We start from the raw sequence: 26,797 nt of genomic DNA on the forward strand, positions 1-26,797 counted from the left end.
GGATTTTATAGCCCACACCTGAATTGACACAGATGCAGCACACACACAACAGTGCTACATCTGTAATTATCAAACTTATCTAAGTCAGTGATTGCTCCTTGTCCAGCTAACCAATCTGGAAAAGATAAAGCAGTTTGCAGGGAGGAAATGGTAAAGTCAAAGAAGGCAGATACATCAGTGATCCTGCTCTAGCCCAGCATATTAATTCATTTTCATCTTTCCTAAGAGAACATTACATTACAACTCCTTATCTGCCCCATTTTTCTCACTGTATCAGTCTTTGAGAACATATAAATCATTATGGAAATATAACATTAATCTCTGTCACATCACCATTACCAAGACCAGTTATTAATACAAGTAATTGAAGGTGGTTTCCTTACCCAGCATGCAGGATGGAAAACTGGCTTAGGGAAAAATCCCATTTTGAGCTCATCAGCTGACAAAGTTCTCTTCATCTCTGTAGATGCACTGGCTGGGGACCTCCCCAAAGACCCAAGTCTCAAAGCTGTGAATGACAGCTCATGGGACAGGCACTGTGGTAAGCATTACGTGCTGCTTTGACAGGGTCTGACAAACTACACTCCACCAGGTGTGGTGGGCAGGAAAAAATCCAGCCAACACCAACAGTCCAGTTTGTTTCTTATTCCCTTAAATTTCTTTAGGTTGCTAGCACTGCAAGTGTTAGCTTATAATTAATGGCATCTGCAGTGCACAGAAAAGCCTTGAATTGCTCTCATTACAAATGAAAGAATCAGGCTCTAAACTGAGTGACAAGTTCCAAAGTAACTAAAACCGAGTTTTATTTTTATAACTAAGAAAGAATTATACTCTTCTTAAACCATGTAAAACTAATTTAGGTTTTTCTGTAGATTTCAACCTCTTTCAGTCACTGGGACATATAAGCAGTAACATCATTACTCCCAGCCAAACCAAAGTGGTTTTGTTGCATGATGTGAACCCTCTGCATGCCTTCAACATGAATATTAGGACAGAATTAGCCAGGCTTTTCCTCCAGTGATTCATTGCACACCAAGTACCTGATATCACATCAGCCCATGAAATCTATCTTCTGTGCCTCATCAATCAACATTATCAGCATAACCAAGTGATGAAGAGAGGTTTTTCATTAAGGTACACAGAAATTATGACATGCTACACAGTTCCAGCTCTCAAATCCACTCTCCCTGAGTGATAAGACCAGTAAGTATTCCCATGATTACCCACAGCTATCATGTGACTAAACCCTGTACTTACACAGATACAACATCTGAAATCCAACGTCTTGGTTACGTGGTTTAGTTCAGTATTTGCAACTTCATCCTGGAACTCCTCCAGATAGGAACACTCAGAACACAATGCTTTAATTTATGTTTCTGAGCCTTTCGAGTTGACTTAATCTGATAGTTGGCAGTAAGTCTAGAACCTGTGCATTCTCCACAGTAGATTAACTCTGTGGGAAAAAGTTCAGTATTGCAAGGCACTTCATGTTCAATTATACAACTCCTGATTTTATATGCATCTGCCAGCTGCATAAACTGTATTTTTGTTGTCATCACTGAGAAGTCAGTGTGCACTGACTATTGTTTCCACCTGGTATGTAATGGTAAAGTCTACACAGTAATTGCCAGAAAGGAGCTTTTCTTTAGATTTTGTTAGGATGAACAGTTAAAAATACACCCCAAACAGGCTACCCTGCAGAGCTGGTCTGTCAAGCAATCCTGAAAGAACACAGTTACAGTCCTGCTGCTGTTTCAAGCTGTGCAGAAGCCTGCTAAGGCAGCAGTAGAATAGAGGGAAATGATGTACTCAGGAAATGTGGCAATCTCAGTCTGCCCCAAACGTTATCAACCTCACAAGTCCTGGCTTCAGAATAGGGAGAGTTTTTTTGTAATGCTTTATTTCTTGAGATGGTTTATAAGGAGAAATCAATGCTAATGCCCTGGAACAAAACCTAAATGAAGCACAATTCACCTTATGAGTTATAGCAAAAAAACATGCTGGACAACATCAGGTTTTACTACATGTAATGGCTTTATGAAATGTATAAATGTTATTGTTCTATAAAATACATTTTTCATTCCAAAAGGCAAATTATAATTCATATTTCTTCAGGATTTTCCTTTCTAGTGCTTTAAACTTACTTTAAAAAGAAAGACGCGGGATTGCCAAATGAAAGGTTTATTATAGCGTTTTTATTAACAAACTTTCACTGGAAAGTTCTGGGCGCATTAACATAGGAGGCACATTGGCTTCGATGTTTGGCATTTGACAGTCAACAGAATTGCACTTCACTGCGATTGCCTTGCCACAACAGTGTGAACTCTCATGGCAACCCTCGGAGCGAGCCTCTCTCCCTGACCTGGTTAGCAGGTGTTTTTTATCGTTTTGGTCAGCCTTCAAAACTCGGTCATTCTGCAGAGAACGCTGATCTATCTTGCTCTCAGCTTTCTTTTTCTGCTTGGACAGAGAGGCTTTCTTGCTTTCCACCCCGTTTGCTTCTGTACCACCCTTTTCATCACACTTGTCTGTCTGCTGACAGAATCCCTTTTGGTTATTTGAGACGCTGTTCTCACATTCAGAGCAACGCACTATTAGAGGTGCTGCGTTTCGGCAGAGGAACTGTGAGGAGCTCATCACCTTTGGAACAGTTCTTACGTTTTCCTCTGGGTTTTGATGAGCATGTGTATCTGTCCTGTTTATTCTTTGATGTGCCTGGAACTGTTGCACAGACTGGAGGAAAAAATTTTTAGGCAGAGAGTTTTGTGTCATCGTTCTTTTGAGCCTTCCTTGAAGGCAGCTGCAATGCAGGACATGCTGGACTGGATGCACATAACCCTCGGCAGCTTGCTGTAAAGCATTTATAGGAGCTACAGAGCTTTGGATCTGCACAGTCCCTGGGGAGGAGCACTGGTAACAGAAGGTGTCACTTAACTGCTGACAGGAGTGTGGACTCCACTTCACTGCCACCTGCTTATATGCATCAGGACAGCTACACTGCCTGTTTTGAGAGAAAATCGGGCATATGGTGTGTTGGTCAATAGATGTCGGCAGCACAGCTGAATTAGCAACATTTTTGATGCCTTTATTCAATTCACTATTATAGGCTGGATGCATAGGCACACATGAGTTTTGGGGCCTGCTGAAGAGCTCTGAGCAGATATGAGTTTCTTCATAGGTCACTTTCTCCGCAGGGTTACAGATTCCAGTTTGTGATGCCAGAGGTTCAAGCTCATAGTGCTCATGCTCCATTTCTGGTTTTTGACTTCTGGACTCCAGCTGATACTTGCTAACAGGATGTGATTTGTTTTGACCTCTGCCCCCTTGGGCTCCTGAAAAGGCCTGAGAGAAGGCATTACACCGCAGTTTTTTTGGTAGTGGGATCTGGCCACAGGTGCCCTGGGGCCCGAGGCATCGGCACATGCACTGGAAGAAAAACGTTGCAAAAGCCCAACTAATGCACATTATAAGCATCATGAAAGTGCCAAGCTGAGTGTATGCCAACACTGTCGAGGGCATCATCATTGCCCCAGCTACAAATGTAGTCAAGGCAGCCATTGCAATAGCAGAACCCATACGGCTTAAAGAAAAAATGACCTTCCCCTCTCGGTCAGGGTCGGGGGCCAAGCGATAAGCCACTCCGTAATGAACAGCAAAGTCCACTGACAAGCCGACAGCCACCGAGATTGTGACAGATTCCAACACGTTCAGCTCCCACCCAAGAAGAACCAGAGAACCTACAGTGACAAAAATAGTTCCAGCTATTGAAACTATTGCATAAAGGCTTATGATTATGTTCCAGGTTGTAAGAAGCATTACGCTAAATGCAACGGCAACCGAAAGGCCCATGGCAATCAGAGTACCATCAGAAAGACTGTCCTGAAGATCATAAAATTCAAGGTTACTCACAAACCAACCATTGCTAAGACCTTCAGGAGCAGAACTAAGCTCACTTGAAATCCATGAGTCCACCTCTTTGTAGAACTGATGCATTTTCTCATAAGCCAGTGTGAAGAGGTAGGTGCTTTGGAACTCCAACACCACTGCCCTGATGGTGTCGTTAAGGTCAAAGCGAGGCCCTGGGGTTTTGCTATCTAAATGGTACCCTGTGCTTCTTTCTAGCTCCATTATAGCTCTCTTGATACATAATTCAAAAACTTCTTGTTTGTATGGAAAGCTCCAGTGGCTGCAGCAGGGGTAAAGAGATGGCTCATCACAGTCTTGATTTTCCATCCACTGCTTAAATGTTTCAATGAAGCAGCTTGTGAAGTCTTGTTCTTCCGTCTGATAAAAAAAGGTTTGGTTCCTTAACTTCTGACAGAAACGTAAAATCCAAACCTGTGAAGCTGGGCTAGCGATATTAAAACTGGTATCTAGCTGCAGCTCTCCTTTGCTTTTAGGATTCAAAGGGTCACCATTATCCTCAGGTGTGACACCCCAGATTACTGTAATTGGCATGTGGAGCTCTTCTCCGTGGTGGACACGTTCAAACATGAAAAGTTTTTTGTATTCTGCATCGTATCGTTCAAAGGGGTGAGAAGACCTAAATACCTGAAACTCGGAGAGCTCCAACGACGGCAGTTTCATCTTTGGATTCACACACACAATATATGCTCCACCAATTGTTAAGGCAAGGAACCAGAAAAGCCAAATATACCGAAATTTGATAACAATGCATGGCAAAACTTTCTCAAAAAATATCCTGGACGCTTCTGAGACTGCAAAAATAATCTTGTGGAACATTTGGCACAACACTGTCCAGCAGTTTTTGTTGTTGTATACCCTCTGCTGAGGTCTCTTAAAGCAACTGAAAATATTGAGAAGGTATCGTTCATGTAATACAACTACAGCAGGCAGCCATGTAACCATCAAAACATAATTCACCAGAATGGCAGTGCCAGCATAAACACCAAAACACCTGATTGCTGTGATATTGCTGACATAATTAGCATAGAAGGCAGCAGCGGTTGTAAAACTCGTGACAAACATGGAAAGAGCAGCGTGTTGCAATGTGATGCTCACTGTCTCAGAGGTTCCAGCATGAGGTTTATCAAACTTTGTGTAGTTCCAAACATCACATAAGACAAAAGCATCATCTGCTCCAATCCCAACAAGGATAATCAATGCTGTGAGATTCATGAATGGAAAGAACTCAAAATTAAATACTACCCGATAGAGAAAATAAGAAATAATCAAGGAACTAATTATTGCAAACATAGTCATCAGCGTGATAAACATGGACTTGGTGTACACACACATAACTAACAGAACAATTACAATGGCTATGGCAGGATACACAGTATCCATCAACAGGTAATCTTGAAACAACCTATGTTTTATTCCAAACTCAATCCCTGTGACGGTTGTTACACCATCGGAAGCATTCCAGTTCTCAAAGTTATCTAGGTAAATACTCATCATGCTTTCCCCTTTCTCGGTCGGGGAGAAGAGCATGCTGTATTTTAAAGCTGGTAAGACATAGTCAGCTGTCTTTGGGCTTAGGAAATCCTTGTCCACTAGGTAGTGAAGGATCTGGTAAACAGCATTGTACTTGGTACATTTGCGAGGCACGTTAGTACACTTGAGTTGGTCCTTCCTTTTGGCATTCATGTCCCAGCAGTCCGGCCCCAGGGTCCCGTTGTAGTAGTATTTGGCACAAGTGCGAAGCAGCTTTAGGGTGTGAGACACATCCCGTTCCACAATCTTCTGACACGATGACCTGTTGTTCAGAATAGCAATATAGTTGCCCAGTGTCCAGCTGGGACAGCACGAAGCAGCAGTGGCTCTCTGGCAGAGATCACCAAACTGGGAATGGGATCTGATCTGTATAAAGACAGGGAGAAAATCCTATTTAAAGTAACAGTGTGAAACATTACCATTTTAAACATTTATGTCCACACACACTGCTTTTGATCAGTATTCCCTTACATGCAGCAGACTAAACCAGCCAGTATACAGACTTGTCACAGTGGCACAGAAGTGGTAGAAGCGTTAAGAATATTATTTGAAGATCCACTGAGGTGTTTTGTTTCTTTCCAGACTGAGGACTGTTAACTCTCTTCTATTATCTCATGCTATACTCCTGAGAATAAACAATCAGCCATACATCAGTGAAGTTTCATTCTGCTTGGAATCATATCCTGAAGTTCTTGGGAGAGGCAAGGACTTACTATCCTGAAAGGAAGGATGCAACAGCTTTACTGTAACTTCCATCCCCTGATCTCTCTTCTACAACCCCGATTTTATGAGTCTCTTTTAGCTCCTGTGGCAGGCACCATCCCCAAACAGCATACAGGATTTCCACAGCACAAGCACAAGGTAGTTCCACTGTCCTGAAGACCCCAAAATAACAGGTCATGCCTCTAAACAATGCACCCATGGTGCACAGCACATTCTGGCTAAAGAGTCTCCTGAACTAAACTTATTCCCTTATGGAGATATTTTTCTTTCACTTCTAGAATACTCCAGGTTTAGTTGAAAACACTAAGAGCATGACTTAGCTAAATCACCACAAGATACTTCTACACAAACTGAAGGTAACTATAAACCAGAAGTGAAACTCCTAAATAAAAAGGTTAGATCAGGGAAATTTTCTCAAGTTGAGAAAACTCAATCTTTGACGAGCATGGGGAATAAAAGTCTCAAAAAACAGAGCTTCTGTTATGCGTTGCAAAGTAGAATTAGTCCTTCAAATAGTTAAAATATATGTAAAAGTTGTGTTTTGATCAAGTTACACAGAATGAACATATATTAAAGCAGTCACCTAAATAAAGCCATGTGCTTCAGATTTCATAGGGGTGCACCCTGAAACAGTTGTCCATGTATGCTTTAAATTTAGGTGATCTGAAAGAAACCATTTAGCCTCTTTTTTCTTTTTTTTCTGCAGCAAAATTGCACAGGCTTATTATTAGCAATCCTTCATAATGCAGACCAAAAGATACACTTGGGGATTCTCTCAGCAGTTATAAAAGCTTTAATATGGACCAAATTTTGTCAACCAGTTTCAGAACAATAACAAACTGGCATTCCAAAAAAACAGGATAATTCACATTTGATTGTTTCCAGATAAAAACACTCACACATGCAAACTCAGGAAAAACTGAACAACCTACTAAATAAAAGGAAGCACTGGAATAGCATATCTGTGTTTTTCATGGCACATCTCCAGGTTAGTCCTATGAGGATATAATAGGCAAACTGGGAGGAAAGGATTGCATTGTCTTGGATTGTATTGTCCCTATGTATTCAGGTTCAAGATGGGACAATGAGGTTTATACACTGTTCTTCTACACTTGCTGCAGCCGTAAATATTCACTGGCAAAGTAACTGCTGCCACAGACAAAGTAACACGAGCTGGCAGCTGGAAATTAGAAAGTAAAATACAAAACTTAGCTCCTGATAGCTCATTAAAATACTATGTAAAATGTTAATAGATTGTAGCACCAGGCTTTGTTGGTGATCCAAAGGAACTGGAAAGATCATTCTCGTGTTTCCAGACCTGATCTGCCACTGGCACCACTTTAATTTATTTTGGAACAAGTAAGGCAATGAAACTGTGCAACCTGCATGCATCTGTGGGCAGATCTGCCCAAATGGTTCTCTGCAGTGACAGAGAATCCCAAATCCACTGCTTTGGGGAAGCCGCCTGAAGACATAATATACAGTCATTAAAGTTTGTAAAATAACTGTTTACAGTTCATAGGGAAAGCATTCTGCAATTAACAGGTGGGGGAAAAAATCCCTCTTCTTATCAAAGCAGTAAAAAAATTAGAACACCTCCTATAACTATTTTGTATATAAAGTTTTCATGAAGATTATAGAACTAGCATATGCTCAACAGCTGCAGGGTAGAGCCCCCAAGTGTCAGTAAAACCTATAGTTAAAGTAGTTACAAGCAGATGGGAATACAATTAATACATAGAGAATATGCTGTTAGTTCTGTGCTAAAGCCAATACCAGTTGGTGCTGATATCCTGCTTATCATCACAAAAATATATAAATTCTAAGGTTTGCATTTCCACCAAACAGTGCTTGGTTTTCCTCTCTTTGTATACAGAAAGCTTTACCACTCAATTCAACAGAACTGGGGCCCTAAACAAGCATGAACTCAAAACCCAAAAATAACTACAGCCAGGAAAGTGTCTGTAAGACCAGAAGGTCACCAAAATCAGGGATTTTTTTGTTATGGCTGCAATACAGGTCAGCATCCTCTCCCTCCCTAGGGACTGGCTGCCAGCAGAACTTAGCATTCAGAATTGGGACATAGCATAGCGCTTTGTGAGTTCTAAGAAGTGTTAGAAGTACAAGTAACAAGCATTTAAAAAAGAAACTATGAAAAAAATTCACCCCTCTCTGAGCCCTGAGTATTTAATTTTTGTAATAAATTTACATGCACAGACCAGCAATAATAGCAAAACCTAACCATATTAATTTGTTTTCTATACTAACTAGCTAAAAATCAATGCTGCTACCATGATGCACTGTTGTTCTGCTCAGCTGAAGTTTTCAATTACTTTATTCTAAGTAATTTACAAATAAAGATCTACAAAAATGTTATTTACAATAATATTATTTATTAATATCTACACAACTGTACATGATGCAGCAAACATTTCATTTTCTGAAGTGTTCTTATTTCAAAGGAAGAGTTGTTTTTTATGGGGCTTGTTTGGTGTAGTAAAGTAATTTCATCTTTCCCTCAGAAAGTATAGCAGTATTTGATATAATACATTATTGTCAAGGTGACCAGATGGGGAAGAACAAAAGGAAAAATTCTCAGGAGTAATGCAACCACTACAGAGATATTCTTCAGAGGTAATTAATTGTCTTCTGTTAAACAGAATGATGTTTTTTAATTCAGACTGCATTGCTTTGCACGGATCTGCACTACCTGGGATTTACCTGCATCAGCTGCCTGTCTGACTAAATTTCTACAGTTAAATGCACAGATTAGCATCTCCTCCCTCAGTCTCAATTTTTACCCTTGTTAAAGGTTATTCTCCCCTGGATCTCCTGATTGAACTGCTGATATGACTCCCCTCTATCTCAGCTCATTCAAAACTGAGCTGGGCTGCTTTAGATCCTGTACTCTGCTCACCTGGCTCGTTCTGATTGCAAGAGATAAGGGATAAAACCACATGAGCCATCCTGTCAGTGCAATCATCTCTGGTGGGGAAATACAGGACACATCAAGGGTGTGTGAGGACAAAACCCACTTCCACCAAGGGAGGCCAACCAGGACAAAATGTCTGTCAGCAGTTTGCCAAGGGGGACTCCTCATACAATGTTCCACTACAGCTCAACATTTTAAGCCAGTAAATGATGGCTGTTGTAGAGAAAATGGTTTGGGAATTTGCTAAATTAATACAATTGTCTAATAGGCAATGATCAATCTAATAATGAAAATATTTCTCATTAAATAAATGAGAAATATGAATGAAGTTGTCTATGAATATTTTTGTTTTGGAGAAGAGGAAAATGGAAATAATTTGTTCTTTATTAACAGATGTAAAATACATTGCTTTCTTTCCATGCAAAGTCATCAGTATGTGAACCAAAAGTGCATAGTTACTCAGAGGTTCAAAGGAGTTTGCTCCAGCAAGTGACAAGCTTACATTTTACTGATAAATTTTAAAAAGAAAATTAGTATTACTCTTAAATTATCATTATCAACATCTAATTAACTGGCTGTATTTCCAGCTATGTTACCAAAGTTCCTCTGCTGTCCATTTGCCAACCTATCGCAAACTAACAAAAAAAGAAATTAATTAGAGTGGTCCACTGTGTCAGAGAAAACTGCACATACTATGAGATTATAGCTAGTTCACCTGGAAGTGAAAACACAAGAAAAATCAATTATTTGCTGGGACCCAAGAACACAACTCATGGAATAACATTCTATGAGGAAATACACAGTTAAAAGTTAAGACAAGTCCTTTGCTGAAGCAGCCCTCTTCTAACCCATTCTGGATGCTATTAGCAGAAAACTTCAAAGAAATTCCACAATACAGAACCTACAAATCTACAAACTGAAAGTTGTTTTTAACTGCATGTACCTGTGACTGACCATTTGACAGGAGCTGAACCACATAAAGTCCTCCCATATGCTACTAGATGGCAGTGGGCAGCAAAACAAAGTTTCAAATGCATGCTCTGTATCTGCAAGTGAAACAAATGCCATGTTGACTTACCCTCAAGTTGTCTACATTGCACATTGACTTAATTGCATTCAAATTCCACAAATTCTCTCCTTCTGTTGATGTAAACACCACTCGTGAATAGCGATCACCTGAAATTACAGAAGGGGGTTTTCACTGATTGTTTGGGTGGGCCTGGTATCAAAGGCTGGGGGCAAAATCCCACCATTCAAATGACACATTGGAAATCTTTGTCAAGTCATGGGAATTCACCTCCTTTTCAAGATGAGCTGTTTATCTGTAAGACTCACTCTACATGAAAGTTTCCATTTCCTTAAAGTGCTTACAGTAAATATGACATCTTCATTACTACATACCACTCAGAAGCTCTACAGACTTCTATTCAAGCAAACTATCTTCTGAAATATGACAAACAAAATAAAAATCAAAAGATCTAATCAGCAAACTATGAAATTCTTGGCACAGCATAATGGCAGTACACTGATAATAGTAATCAAAGGCTGATTTACTAAGTCATTTGGGAATATAAATAATAATTATAAAGCTGTTTCTACAAGAATGTTTTTGCCTTAGAAGCAAATTACTGCAGTGGAAATTGTTGTGATATCCTTGAGGCCATTTTCAAGAATTCCACAGTTTAGACACATGGAGCTTAAATTACAAATTAAATTGCATTTATCAGAAGACAGATTTAGGAAAGGAAATAATTACTTAGTGGCATTGAGATCTGTCTGCAGAACTCACAAGAGAAACAAAGATACAAATGCAAATATATGGCACTGCCTAAGACAGTATGGTACTTTAAGAAACATTATCACATTAATTAAAATATTCCAAAAACCCAAAAGGCTGAATTTTTCCCACTGCTGTGAAGCTGCAGAATTTTTGCTTTCCACAAGGCTGCAATGAAAAGACTCAGGGCAGTGCTTTATGATCTCCAGTCATGCTTTAGGATCAAGGGAACTGAAATCTGGAGGTCCTTGAGCAGACAAAGAAAGATACCAGGAATGACAAAAGTGGGTCAAGAGGAAGTCAGCTGTTTTCTTTACATAATGGACTGGCAAATTTTCCCATAGAAATGCAATTCCTTCATGACTGTCACAACTGAGACTATGCAGACACAGCAGAGGAAAGAAGCAGAGTGAGACTGTGCAGAACAGCAGCCTGCATAAGAGGAGTTAATTCTGCTTCAAGTTAATGCTCAGCAGAGTACCAAGCACATTTCCTCTCCCTCACTCATGATACTCTCAGTCTAATTTGGTTCTGTTCACAGGAGCAGAAATGATGACCTTGCTCCTGTCCTCTCACTTAGATAGAAGAGACCATACTGTAATTGAAAAAAAAAGAACAAAAATCTGCTCTTCACCCCGGTTTTCCCTGGTCATTGCTCTCTTAGACCAAGTAATCTAAACAAATAATTTCACAATTGTGTTTTTGTGCTCTGTTATCAGTCCTCACATGTGGAAGTAGCCACAAAAGAGCTCAGCTCCTTCTATGAATAGAGGCAAGATCTACATCTCTCTGCCAGAACAGGACTTATCAAAGTTGTGCAGTGTGCCTTGCAAAAAGCCAAAAGACTTTGTCTTTTTTGTCCTCTAGCTTAACTTAGCTTCATAAACCTACAGTGCTTTAAGGTGGGGACATTTTATTTTTATTTCTGTTTCTTTGAGGGGATGTTTTCTTTGTTGGGTTTTTTTGTACGTCTTTTTTTTTTTTTCTATAAACAAACCCCTACATTTTGTATGAAACATAACTGGTGGATGCCTTTAGGACATATACAGGAAAAGTATTTAGGCTTTTTAGAATTAAGTTAATGGCACAGACAAAACACAACTTCTTCCCACATGTCAATTAAGGATTACATCTCTAGCCACACACAAAACACTGATGTTACAATGTTCAGTACTACCAAGAACTAATAAAATTCCTTACAGGAAATGGAAACACTTAAAGGAAGCACTTCAAGTAAATACAGTTTATTCTGAGAAAGAGTCAATACAATAGAACCAATAAGGTAAATCTTTAAATAATTTTGAAAGTGACTTTGAAACATTTCAGCAAAATTTTACCAAGATTTTTGCGTGGAGAAAGGTGGGTTTTATTGTGTGTATATATTAAGTAAAAAATATCTTCCTAATATAGCATACAATATACAGAAAAGTTCAGAAAATTCTGAACTGCCAGAAGTTTTTAGCTTTCCTTGTATCATTTCTCCACTTACTTGGAATATCACAGAAAAAGGTATCCTTGTGGAAGTTCCAGTCTGCTTGCCTCTTCTCTCTTTCATAGTGATCATCTGACCATCTGTCATCTTGATGACTAAACCAGAACAAAGAGTTTTACCTTACCTTAGCAAAGAAATTATGAAAAGAAGCACCATCCAAACAAGTCACACAGCTTAACAGCTTTCACACATGAGATTTTAACCAATGTGATTTTGGTATACAAAACCCGAAACAGTAATTTAGGTTTTACTTTAAATTAAGAGACTTCAAATTAAAGGACACTGAGTCCAGTACCAAAAATATCCACAGAGAAAAGTAAAATTATAATTTTTTTAAAAAAGTTTGTAATGGGAAATATCTAGCCTGATATGAAAAGCCTTAAGAACTGTAGAATATTAGATTCTGTATTTATGGAAATCAGTGGCAGTATAGATATTAACTTCAGAGGGCACTGGTGAAAGCACCATGTACATACAAAACCACCAATAAAACAAAACACATTTTTACTACAAAGCCTTACCTTTTAGCTTGCTCATCTGCATATTTGAAAGGATAGTTTGCAAGTGTTGCTTTGTACCCTGTGTTTTTCACCATGTTGTTCCATGTGACCAATCTCTGTCCTATGGCTGTCCCTCTGGGTTCAAAACCCTATGGGGAGAGAAGCACAAAATTCCATTAATGCTTTTCATTCTTCAGCTCAAACAAGAGGGCAGCAACATGATCAAAGTGATGGATAGTTTTCATTATGAGGCATAATTACTCCAGGCATCTACTTTTAGAGGTAAAATGCTTTATGACAAGTCAGACAAAATAATGACCGACTGTAGAGAGTGACGAGGGATTAAGAATTCTTGCACATCCTACTGCTCTCCCTGAGAAGAGACAATGATTTAGTCCATCAAATGTTCAACACTTGGCTTTCAGAGAAAGGGCATTCTACAATGTTCTCTTCTGTATCTCAATTATCACTCTTTATTGATTATATATGATTAAAAATGATCAAGCATTTCTTCTCTATTTCTTCAGAAATAAGGTAAATATTTAAATAATTTTGAAAGTGTCTTTCTAACAATTTTAACAACTTGAGTGGTTTCAAGACACATCCATTACCTATGGATAGGACAGATACGCATACTATCCTATAAATATGAATAACTTAGAGGAACAGTTTATTTTTATTTGAGGATAATAATTAAAGGCCATGTTTTCAATTAAAAAATCCTGAAAGGTACTCATGCTTAAGACAATACATGAAAGTAAAAAATGAGTGCAATATTCCATAGAATCTGATAAAAATTACTTTTAGCCTTTCAATATGGCCATTACTTGATCCCTAGAAGGCACTTAGAACCCCCCCTCCTTTAACAGATCCTGGCCTTCATCAGAGGGAATGGAAACTGGTGGGTCACATTCTCTGATGGCAACTGCAGCTTTGTATTATCACTTGCTGCCCCAAATGTCAGGATTTAATACAATATCAATTGCTGTTTACTGGTTCCACCGGAAAAAACGGCAAACAAAAACTACTTATTTGACAGTACAACTGATTGATATTGGCTTACCAGCAGTGGATCAGAGAAATCTGGAAGATCTGGAACTAATATTCCCACGAGTGCACACACCACTATGAGCACAGTGCACATGCCCAGGACCACCACGGGCCAGTCGGCGATGAGCGCGGCGTAGCTACGGGAGAGGAGCAGGGAGAGCTGCTACAGCAACCACAGCTGCACACAGAACTAATCCATACTTATCTAAACACCTTTGCAGATCGGACTATTACTTCTCCCCAGGATTCTGACAAAAATTCAAGCTTATCCATCATTGCAAACCACTAGAAAAAGATGCTTTGTCAAAAACATCACTACTTGGGCTTTTTTCAAACTTAAGCGTCTTAAAGAAAACATCCAAGAAAGAAAAAGAACTGTTTTAAAGTAGAACCCAAAGAAAACATTTCCTCTGTTTTTAAAATAGTAATTTAAAAAATATTCAAACCCTACACACTCATGATCCAGGAAATCTGTTTAGTTTAAAGGTTGGCAACATGAAGTAACCAACACTTACTGTCCAGTCTCACAGCATAACATCTAGCCTTGGATTTTAACATCCAGTTCATTGTAATTTTATGAGTGGAAGAACTGTTATAGGCAAACCTAATTTTCATTATTTCTGGAAAATATTTTTTATTTTTGTTAATTCAAGAGAAATATTCAGAAAATTAAATGAAATCAAGAAATCTTAATTTCTAAATGATTTTTCTTACAATAAAGACTTGAATTCATAGTTTACATTTCAAAAGCAACACTATCTAATACTGGGAGCAAAGAGAGTATAGGAAGTCCCATAAAGGCATTAGAAAAGTAATTACAGGCTATGAATCCTTCTATATCAATGGTCTCTGTACCCATTAAATATTGATCAAGAAGATCTCCACTCTTATTTCCTCCTCAACTTACAAGCAGCATAACATCAAAGTTTATAGCAGAGAGCTCCTTTACTTATTTCTACTGTCTTAAAAGATTATGGCTCCTTTTCTGTTCTAAGAGCAACTTGCAAATTAATCACAATACAATTATCAGCTTGACTGAAATTTTCTGTCCTGCTGCTAAGAAGGGAAGGATTGCCCATCTCCCTACTCCAGCAGCAGGTTTCCACTGTTCTGACTGCAAAACCAATGACAGGAGCAAGCTCATTCCTGTTTTTCCATAGCATGTGGAAATAGGCACCTCTAGGGCTCTAAGTAGAGCTTTGAGGAGCAAGGAAATCCAAAGCACTGGGTGTTTCTCCATTTCCCATTAAGTAAACATGGAATAATTCTGACACACTCACACAAGAGGTTAATTAGCAAAAGCTTGAAAAGCTATCTAGAGTCAAAGTTTTCATTAAAGTCAATCACAAAGGGGCAGCCTGCCAAATGAGCAATTGTACAGAGAAGTGAAGGGAAGTAAATGACCTAATAGAATTTTCCTATTTATAGGACTAAATGTTTTTCTAAACACCAAGCAAGACTGACTGGCCATTACAGACATTTGCTCTGAAGTTATAAAAGTTATACCCAAAAGATTTATTTTCCTATTCATCACTAGTGCCAGATTTACTACTTTGACATGTTGTCTCTACAGTTCCATTCTCAGCTGAGCACTCTTAAACTGGGTAAATTCTTTCAGCTGTAAAAGAAACTCTGTCCTAAGTGTTTAATGAGCTAACAAGCCACATACAGAAAACAGTGAAGTGCTTGTTTATGCCTGCAAATTTTTCTTGTTTCTTTTACCACGTACTGAAATTCAGATAAGCAAAGCTGACCTGGGCTGACAAAAGAACTGACCACTCTTTTAAATATTACCTGTCTGAGCATTATTTAGTGCTGCTGAGGGCTCTAGCTCCAACCAAGTTGCCTAAAACGAGCCTCAACCCCAACCTACTGTACATGGCTAAAGGGTGGCAGGTTTTTTATTTTTTACCCATTAAAAAGCTATAACATGAGTTTACTTTTTTTTTCTCTGTGAGGAGGAAGCCACCACCCTGACATATTGGGCATAAACAACCACTTGCCTGAAAATGTCTAAGTCCAAGGGGAAAATGCTTAAATCAATTCCTCAGTGGAGGAATCACACTGAGAAAGGATATCCTTAGTGCTTAGCACATCCTTTAGTACTTTTCTAAATCAAGATAAAGCCTCCCACTTTTGGATGCCTAATAAGAACTAATTTTTGGTTGTGCAATGACCTAGACATATAGCCACACTTACACCCTCTTGAATTTTTATTTCATCCAAAATATTCCAGCACTGAATGATGAACTCATAAGTTTGACGCTGAGTGAAATACCACTTTTTATGCCTTTTTGCCCTGTTTTCAGTATGTTAGAATGGTACCAATTTTAGCTAGCTATGTACCATTAAAATGCATACAGCTTTCATTAATTTATTTCCTCTTGACGTTTTTCACACACCTAAAAAATGTTTGGTTTTAGTTGTTTTTTTTTATTTTTATTCACACTTTAAGTAATTCAAAATGCTCAGGAGATGCAGCAATTCAACCTATATTTAGCACCACTAAAAGCACCACTGTTATCAGGCAATTTGTCAAAAGGTGATCCAAGACCTCAGATGTTTTCTTCAAACGAGATGGTAAAAAAGAGAATGTTTAGGTTCTTTTCCTATTTTAAGCATAATATGTGGCTAGTGACAAACTTCAGTTCAGCTCCTGTATACAGATGTCCTCAGGTTCAACCACTCCTCAGGCTCATTTAGAGACAGAAATGTACCATACATAGTTTCTGTATTGTAAAAAGGTTACTATGAACAACAGATATTTGTGTGACCTAAATCATATCAAGTCACAGATTTCTGTAACTCCAAACAGATAGGGTAACAAACAGGCCTGCTCTCTACTGAAAGCAAATCCTAAAGATGCATTGTGTTTTTAATGTATTTTCACTTGAGATGGTTTCTTGTTGCCATTCTGATGCACTGACAGTTTTAGATACAATGCTCCGTTATTTTCTCTGACCCTGCCATGCTACAGAGCCTATACAATCCAAACCCAGTGTTCTAGACTGCATGGGATTTCAGGAGGAATTAAAACTTCTATAATTAAATTTTCTGAACTTGTCTGTCAGGTTTATTTATCACTATTGATGATACAACCAAGCCACTTCTCAGAGCAACCTTAATCAAAAAAGTACTGAGGCATGGAGTAATCCAGGCAAAGATTTTAATAAAAATGCCCTAAATTTGAAATCTGCATAGATTTTTAAATTCTGGCCTAGTACTAATGAGGAGACTGCTTTTCTGTCTGTAAATAGAGCCTTTGGATATCCTGCATGTTCTATCCCCTTCCAGCTCCCCCTGGATTCACAGATGTGTTATTATGGATGTTAAAGAACTTGGCCCTGGCTCCTTGTTTCAGTGTTTATTTAGGGACCCACTGCAGATCAGTTCTTCTAAATGTTGTTTGACCTTGCTGATAGTATCTGTCTCTCTGGTTTCCCATGGCAGTTGCAGAAGTTTACTACTCACTGCCTAAAGAAATAATTTAAAAATCTGATTTCATTTGAATGTTTATTATTTCCTTTGAATATTCCTTATTCTTGCTTTGTATGGGGAATGACAGCTTTGCCATCACCTTATCTACCACCTTTAGAATTCCACAAACCTCACCTATGACAGCCCTGAATCTTACCTTTTTGGTAACTTGAATGGTCTGGTAGGTCTGAAAGAAGAGAAAAAAGTGGATAATTGAGAATGAATGAAATATGCATGCACACACCAATTTGTTTAATTATTCTCATACATGAGTAAGCAAATAAATTATAAAAATCAGATATTTTAGGATATGAATTATTTTGAAAGGCCCACAATCATATTCAATTGAGTCTTTGCAAACAAGTAGTTCAGAGAATAATTACAGCTACAGACAGCTGGGTTTTCAAAAGTGGAGTTTTATGCAGCTGATTTTTGGAATTACTATTCCAGAGGCTTTTCCAGTTTTCAACAAGAGACCAAATAAACTAATATGATAAAAATTCAATGCTATTGAAAATCATGACAAAGTTTGCATATGATGGAAACAGACAACCACAACACCGTGTTCTGACTGTAATTCACAAAACTTCAGTTTTTTGTCTTTGTAATTCCATTACAAAAAAATTATTTTGGCCACAAATTCTGTCTTGTCATAATACAGAAAGTAGAATGATATAGGATGCCTTTATAAAATATTTTTATTCAAGTTTTTGTTACTTCTTAAGAATCTAATATGAAGTACACTATTTTGAGGAGGAGACAGCAAACCCAAGTGAAAATTACTAATTTCTAACACTGTTCAGTTCAATTTCTTAGCTATTGGACTAGTAATATTCACATAACATTCACTTTTAAAAAACTTCATGAAGAATCTGCAAGTAATTTCAAGAATGTGACATAAAATCACTCCGAAGTTGTGACCATACAATGGCTTCAGTTAAGTCATGGATTTGTTTTACCATCAAGGACACATTCAATATTACTTCTTTTAAAAAGTTGTAAGACTTAAGAAGCAGGTACTTGCCTAAAATGGATCACTTAGTAGCATCACGCTGAGATTGCCAATAGCATAGATTTATTTGCTTTCACACACAGATAAACAGCTCAAACTCCAGAGTTCCCTGGGATTTTCAGAAAAACTTAATCCACTACATAGGAATGAAATTTGCTGCTCTTCAAAGTAGTAAGTGTTGTTTACTACTACACAGTAGTAAGATTTGCTCCTTTCAGCCACGAGCAAGTTGGAGAAAAGCAGAATAACCAATCTGCAGTTACTTATCCTGAGTAACTCAAGGATGAAGGAAAGTTATAGACAAAGATTTTCTGTTGAATGCAGCCATGAAAGATTAAATTTATCAAGAGTCACCAGCCTTCAGACTAGGCACACAAATCTGAGTTCCAGAGGTACTGAACCCTACTGAATACCTACCTACCCTACTGAATGCCCAACTTTCCAGCTGATGCAAAAAAACTTCTGGTACACTACAACAGATTCACTGCCAGCCAAAATGTAGAGAAACCCAACTGAACTGAGTTCTGAAATTACTTTGAACAGTAAATTCCCTGAGGCTGAAGAGAGCTTGTGGCAGGCTTGGGGGACTGCTTGTCTGATCGACAGCCTCAACCACAAAACCAACTTTTCCCAACTCAGGCTGGACTGGAGGATCAGAAATCAGGTACTGAAGTCAAAACTCACTCAACTTGAATCCAAAGTGAGCAGTAACAGGACTGTGGATGAAGAGAAATGCTTAAACAGACAGACCCTTTCACGAACTTGCAGCAAGGCAGAGCACATGCTGAATGTGCCTTCATGACTTTATGGAAAAGGGCGCAAAGCCACAGTGTTGGGAAGAACAGATTTTTTAACTGCAGCACAGACTCCTGGGTTTACAGATGAGAGAGAAATATAAACAGACATATTTACTGTTAGCAAGGTGATCCAAACATGAATTTCTAACTTTCATTTGCGAAGATGTGAATTGCCATAGATATTCAGTCACTTGTTTTTGTCTGTGCCATAATGGGCTCTGCCCTGAGTAACAGTACCAGACAATGCTTTGGCACAAGCAGAGCCACTCAATGACAATGATTAGTACAGCCTTTGTATTTATGCTGACTTGTATAAAGGTTTCTATGACAATTCCAGTTTATATTAACAGATAAAATTGTTTGCTTCTGCATGGGAGCTAATTTAAAATTAAATTTGCCTAATTTGGTTTACACAAAGTAGGTAAAAATACCAACACAACCATTCCTCATCCTCCCCCTGTCCCATCAAAACCAAACTACATTTCCCTCTGTTTCCTCCACCTGCAAAATATATTCAGTGCTGAACAAATGATGATGATTAAGTTCTTCAAAGTTAGGGAGGGTTAAAGGTCACACCTGCTATCAAACTGTTTTGTTTTGAAAAGCATGCATTGAAAAAACCTGGGCACACCCGGGTTTAAATTCCAGCAGTGTAACCAATCCCTTGCAGCTGTTGTGATGACTCTATTATATTGGTCAATAGGAAAAGTTATCCCTGAAAACTATGCCCCAAAATTCTTTAGTTATGCTCTAAAATACAGAAATGCATGGCAAAACCAGATCTTTCCCACTTAATTAATGTTGCTGTATCTAATTTTTGAAGTATTATACTTTCATTGAGCCAGTTTAAGTAACACCATCGGCCTCCAAAAAAAAAGTATGGACAAAAGAGTCCTCATCAGTTTTCATGAGAAAGAAATGGTGAATTACACTATTTTGCTGGGACAAAAGCCAAGTTGATCTGTGTATTAAATTACCTTTGTATTTAGTTCTCACAAGTCTGATAGCAGAAAGTGACAATCACAGTTGTTTGTGACAAGACCAGCACAACCAAGTTCCTGCACAAACTGCAGTCACTGATTAAAAGTTAATAAACACTTTGCTCCAAGAGGGGAAAAGGGAAGAGGAAGAAAAGGACAGGCTCTGTTCTAGCACCAGTGCCAGCCCCTGCTCAACATGTTTTGCTTCATTCTGTCTTTTCCTAGTGGCAAGTTTTGTCTGAACATCACACAATTAAGAAATGCATCAAGAAAAGATAAATAGATTGGTTAAAACCTACAGATGTTTCTCAGTATGAGATGTGTTTTGGATAACCAGCATCCTTCTGTGTAACATGATGAAAAGGAGGAATTGTGTCTTTAAAAAGGGCTGCTGTAATACCAGCAAATTTACTCAAGGAAATAACTGAGTATCAGGAGGGCTGATCAGCTTTGGACTACAGCTCTAATTATTCACTTTCCAGCCTAAATAAGCACTTAACCTCAATGTTTCTACCAGTATTTTGAACAGTGAGGTAGCAGAAAACATTTGTTCTTTTGTGTACAAACCTACTTGAATAGGGGCAGTTCACAGGTACAAAAAATATGATTGCTTTACAGATTTTTCAAGTTGAGAAAGACAATGAGCAATGCTTGAGATTCCTGCAGGGGAAAATGCTGTGCAACATGGCAACATCCTGACTTTGGGTTCCCAGGGAAGCCAAAGTCTCCTTTAGATTACAGCACTGAATGAGTTTTCTCATGGAAGTGAATGGGCTATATCAGAGAGGGAGTTTGGTCCTAATTTCAAGCATCACATTGGAAAACAAGATTTTGGAAATTCTATGTGTTATTAAATCTAGCTCACAACCCCCATGTCACCTGGACACCACAGGGCACAAAGCAATGTAACAAAACATGTTCATCAGCATGGGACTTAATAATAACACTATGGCTGATATACTTCATCTGCAGGGTGTTTCATTCATCTCATGCATTTCAGGGAAATACAAGCCTGAATGTGTCAGATGACAATAAAAGGATCTAGATATTCCAAGACATTCTTTTTCAGGCTCTCTTCACAAACCTCAGTTGTGAGAAAGGTATCAATGTAAGCAACCCCTTGGCCTCACACCCCAAGGAATCAATGCTTGCTGCTTCCTTAGTGGTGCAAGAAACCCTCCAGAATGTAGCCATGAAATAGAAAATTAGGAAAACAGGCTGTGTTTTGAAGTAAACTTTGAGGAGTTTTCTAGTTGTTGTGAAGCACCCATCATTTTAAAAAAGTGTTAAAAAGGCAGCTGTCAATAACCTAAGAGGTTGAAAGACGTATTAATATGATTTTAAATAGGAACATTCCTGCTTACACTGACAGTAATGTTGGTTGGGGTTTTTTTGAGTCAGTATCAACACATTCCAAATCATCTCTTTGCACTAACTTATTCAATCATTACCTTCCTAAAATTCCAATTACAATTCTGGATATTGCCCTGTCTAAACGTTTGATTTCTGATTTATGTCATTCCACTTAGCTGCAATTAATTTCTATTTCATCATGTGCAGATGTAGAGACTTGAACTTGGATATAGAAGGGCTTTTCCTCTTTCTTCCCTTGGAGGAACAACAAGTCATTTAGACTTGGAGCTGAAATTAATGCCTACCAGCCTGACATGAGGGAGCACAAAGGCACTGCCTGCGACTGTTGTGCCCTGTTTTTAGGTGTAAGGAAGCAGCATTGTATAAATTCTGCAAGTGTCAGTGTGGGTGCTTCTCCTCTGCTTCATTCCTGGGAGACAGGAGCTAAGGGAAGCAGAAGCTGCTCTCCCAGCAATGATATCCAGCACCGTCATTTTGGTGCTGAGCTGCACAAAAAATTGAAAATAAATGTACAGCTTACTAATATTTATCATAAAGGATTTACACAACGTAGAATCATGGAATATCCTGAGATGGAAGGAACCCATCAGGATCACTGAAGTCCAACTCCTGGCCCTGCACAGGACAACAGATTCATTTTGCACTCCTGCTTTTCACTTAAAGATTCACTGGAGTCAAAATTGGTAAGCTGCAATAAATAGCTGTATTTACTGAAAAAAAAAGACTCTCCTGTCCAAGGATTATGAGGTGTTTAACCTCAATGCTTTACTTTGCCAGAGGGAAACTATTCCCTTTGTTGGTGGATCTGGTTACCAGAAGTGATAAAACATCGCTTTTTGTCATTATTATACCCCTGGATAAGCTAAATCCCTGCAGGGTAGAATGAGATATGCATCATATTGTACATTCTCCATCAGAACATACAATACAAACTAAATCCCTGCACAGGAAGAAAATCCTCATGTTTTCAGAATGTCATTGACCCAAGAGAACAATCTGAATTGCTCTTAAACATCAAGCAAGATTTTGCTGTTATATCAGATATAACACCTATGTGCTTTATCATTTTAACAATCACTCAGACAATGAATCCAACAGATTAAGTCGCCAAAAAAAGTTTTTATAAGCCTCCCAATTTATTTTTGCTATGATAAGCAGCTTTTCATTATTTTAATCATGAACTCTATCTAGATGTTTTTTAAACATGCAGTTTTCATTGTATTTGTCTGCACTTTACTTGTTTACACCTCTAAGGAACGGGACAACTCGCAGCAAAATGATGTTGTAAAGGAGACAGAGAATTCAATTTTCTAGTAAGTTGCTTTTTTTAGGTTTTACTAAAACCAAGAAGAATGCAACTAATTTTCTCTCTCTCTCTTTTTTTTTTTTAATGGGTTTTATCCCCACATAAAATATTTAGGAATAACTAAAGGATTTTATATTTTTAATGTCTATATTATCAGGGTGAAATGATCTGAAATTAACTGCTATTTCACCCCATTAAAATGTGTGAAATGTCAGTATTGCAGCTTTTCTTAATGTACATATGACTATTCCTTTGCTTAAAATTAAGCAAAATACAACTCAGTAGACCAAAAATTTGATACACTATTCAGCAACTGTAGTACAGATGTCAATTCACAGTTTTGCAGTGAGACATCACGTTTTCTAAAAGTTCTTATCGACTTTTCTTGTGTTCCTACCTACCTCTTCAATTCCAACTGAGCAGCTGCTCTATTTTCACAGCAAATAAGATTGCCTTTCCGTGAGGAAAGCAACTGTAAGGAAGGTGTTAACAATAAAATCACTGTCTGAGTGATTCTTGCTCTGCCTGATTTAAATTTAGCATACAAGTGTAAGCTTTACTGACCTACTGCAGGCCCACTGGATAAAACCCCACAGAGTGGGACAAACCCTATACACTTAACTAAGCCAGCATCTCACTCACTCCCTTTCTGCTATGAAATCAATATTAAACTTTATTAACCTACTCTGCAAAAGTAACAGGGAGTTTTGACATCTCCCATGGACAAACTTCTGGCTCACGCCAACTACAACAGGGAAACACGTTTCCATCAAGGCACCAGAGATGGTAAAAGGACAGTGCAATCCTATTTAACATCCTAAATGTATGTGTTTTCATTTGGAAGTTTAGTAACAGTACTGTGAGGAATGTCCTAGGAAGATGGGTTGAGGACTTAGGCCTTATCTAATTTGGAGAAAAGGAAGCTGAGCAGTGACATCATTGCTCTCTACAGCTTCTTGAGGCAGGGAAGTGGAGAGGTGATCTCTTCTCCCTGGGATCCAGTGCTGGGACGTGGGAATGGTTCAAAGCTGAACCAGGGGATGCTTAGACTGCACATTTCTTTATCTAGAAGGTGGTCAAACACCTGACCAGACCTTCTCAGGAAGGTGCTCATGTCCCAGTCCTGTCACTGTTCAGAGGCACTTGGACAATGCCCTGACAAAAATGCTTTAACTGGCTCAGCCAGCTGGGTCAGGTGATCCTTGCAGGTCCCTCCCAACTGAAATACTCTATTTTATTCTAACCCTGTACAACTCATTACATGCTAAAATTAAAACTTCTATGAATTTATAACATACAGGCAATTTGAAACTGAAATTATTCTATTATAGTCATCTCCAAGCCTGGGGGGATTGTTGGATTTTTCCCCACTCCCCTTTTCCTCACTGCTCCACAGGAATGGTATCCATATAAGAGCCTGGGATTTACTGACCAAGTCTTCAGTTTAAAGTTCCTTAGAAACCCATTTTTGCAGTACTGACTTCTAATGGCTTTCCTCTTTCATCTTCAACAACTGACTAAATATTATCCACCACTAGGAAAGCTGGCTCTTTTCCTTTATAGCATCTGCTTGATTCACTTGTCTTGAAAAGGAATTAAATCATCTTCTCTGTAGGAAAATCTGAGAGCACATGAAGGAGCCAAGTCATACAGACCCTCCAAACAAGGAGAATTTCTTGTATTCTTCTTTCCCTGAACTTTTCTCCAACGAGTGAAGCCACTTTTAAACACTCCAAAACTGTCAATAAGAAGACTGCCATCAAGCATGCTTCAACTGGATTCTCCCTGCTTTAAATGGCAAAGTTTATACACAATTTAAAGTATACACTTCTTAAAAAGGTTTAATTGAAGCTATATATATATATATTCCTTAAACTTTTGAAGCAGGACCACATAGAGCACTGCCTGGCAAATTAAACAAAAGTTCTGAACTATTAAAGAGAATAAAAAAAAAGCTTAGTAAAATACCACCATGAATCATTATTTGAAAACAAGCCAACAGCTAATTTGGAGCAGACTAATATTATTTCAAGATCCTTCACAAGTCTAAAACCATTAGTCTTTTCTCTTTTCTTACAGTAATTACAGTGAAATTAATAGATATGTTCTGGGATTTGAATGATGACTAGAGTAGTTTTCAACATTTTTACTGGCAGAAAGTCCCTTCCTTAGAAATATTTTATTTCAAAGTTGTTTTTATTACACTTCCCAGTTGAATGGAGCAACGCAAGGTCACGGCCACATCTTGTATTTCTCTGACAGGCAGGAAATTACCATGACCCAAGGAATCACAACATACACAGGAGAAAAACCCCATCTCATGATACCAACAAGAATGACAATATCCAAGAGTGCCTGTTTTTACAAAGGTATCTCTCCACACAGGCTGAAGTGCATGTTCTCATAGGTCTTAATGACTGACATTAAGCACATGGAAATTTGGTTCTGGAGTGGGGAGACTTGGAGTGTCATAAATCACACCTCAACTGGTTCATGCTTCAGTCTTCCTTCCTGTTTAGACATAAGACTTTGTGATTGTAAGTCACCAAGGGGTTCACTTTTGCTCTCAGAAAAGCTCCTTTGACCAGAGAGCTTTTCTAAAGATAGACTAAAATAACTTAAAATTTCCCCAAATTATTCATCTCACTATGGGGACAACCGACAGTTTTTATCTTTCTGCATGTTTAATCTCTTGCAGCAAATGAAAATGCTGTTAATTAAGACCTTTGCTCTAAATTTAGCCAAGTATTTCTCTTCAGTGTTGAACTCCTGTTCCAATATCAGTGAATTTAGAATGCCGTAACTTTTAAATTATATAAAAACAGATGTGTATTCAACACAATATATTTAAAAGGATTTAACATGTAACTGCACAAAGAAGGATCTTTAGCTTTTGCTAGTGCTAATGAAAACTTGTACATACATAATTATCTTCTGGATCCCCTGACAAGAAATTTGTTTTGTATGCTCAGTAACAAGCAAGGAAAAAAAGGAAATATTTACTGAACTTTTAAGGTTTCCATTATTGTAGCTAAGACCCCAAAAAAAGCACTCTAGGATTGAACAGACTATAAAACAGATTTAACACAACCAGAGCTGTTCAGCAAAACGTTTGGAAAAGTTCATCCATTTGACAGAACAAATAAAACATCCTATAAACTGGAAATGTAACATAATAATTTTGAAGCAAGGTATCCAATTAACATGCTAGAAAACACAGGAGAAGTGGCAGAAGTGATGCAAATAAGTTTTTCCAGTCCAGTACATAAATCTATCTATGATTTTACTAGAAAAGAACCAAAATACACCCTAATTTGCAAATAAGGAAGCTAAACTCTCTGAAATATCATCAGGATTTCTACCTGTAACTTCCCTTACCTCCACTGATCTGTCAGTGGTACCATCTCTATTTTGCATTGATGGTTGAGGCCTTACATTTCTATTTTGTGTTGATAGTGCAGAATCTAAGAGATTTCTTTGTTTGGTATTTTAAGAGATTTCTTTATTCAGTAGAATCTCACTGCAATTTTTGTGTAGCAAAATCTATGCTGCATTGCTCAGGTACCCTCTGTATTTCCCTCTTGCACTGTGTTTGGGATTTTGTTTTCATTTTCTGTTCAAGCACCACTGAACCAATTAAAAGCATGAAGAATTATTATTCACTAGGAGATGAAGACAACACTGAAATATCACAGAGGAAGAACAAGTGATTTTGGAAGGAGTTAGAGACAATGATGGTAACTCATACAGAGCTTTCTAAAGGTGATGTTGATCATTCTGCACTTTCCCCCATTAGGAGGATGTCTCAAAATTTTTAAGTAGGAATACACAAATCTTTCAGAACCCATCTCTTGAAGAGTGATGAAAATCAGTCACTGGCCATGCATAGTTTAGACTGTTGTCCTTTGTTGTCTGATGTT

At 38.2% G+C, this 26,797-nt stretch overlaps 1 protein-coding gene across 3 annotated transcripts in view; it reads right to left on the bottom strand.

Annotated features, from left to right (window-relative positions):
- Positions 1-2,175: 2,175 nt before the first annotated feature.
- Positions 2,176-26,797, bottom strand: part of DISP1 (dispatched RND transporter family member 1) — an 84,352-nt gene continuing 59,730 nt past the window's right edge. For all 3 annotated transcript variants that reach the window (XM_033056499.1, XM_033056501.1, XM_033056500.2), the window contains exons 3-8: positions 17,566-17,595; positions 13,945-14,068; positions 12,903-13,030; positions 12,379-12,476; positions 10,191-10,288; positions 2,176-5,823 (exon numbers count right to left, since the gene is read on the bottom strand). In XM_033056499.1, the coding sequence (XP_032912390.1) occupies positions 2,185-5,823; positions 10,191-10,288; positions 12,379-12,476; positions 12,903-13,030; positions 13,945-14,068; positions 17,566-17,595 (4,117 nt within the window). In that variant the 3' untranslated portion in view covers positions 2,176-2,184. The remainder of the gene's footprint in view (positions 5,824-10,190; positions 10,289-12,378; positions 12,477-12,902; positions 13,031-13,944; positions 14,069-17,565; positions 17,596-26,797) is intronic.

This window comes from Catharus ustulatus, chromosome 3 (genome assembly GCF_009819885.2).
Source record: "Catharus ustulatus isolate bCatUst1 chromosome 3, bCatUst1.pri.v2, whole genome shotgun sequence".
Lineage (NCBI taxonomy): Eukaryota > Metazoa > Chordata > Aves > Passeriformes > Turdidae > Catharus > Catharus ustulatus.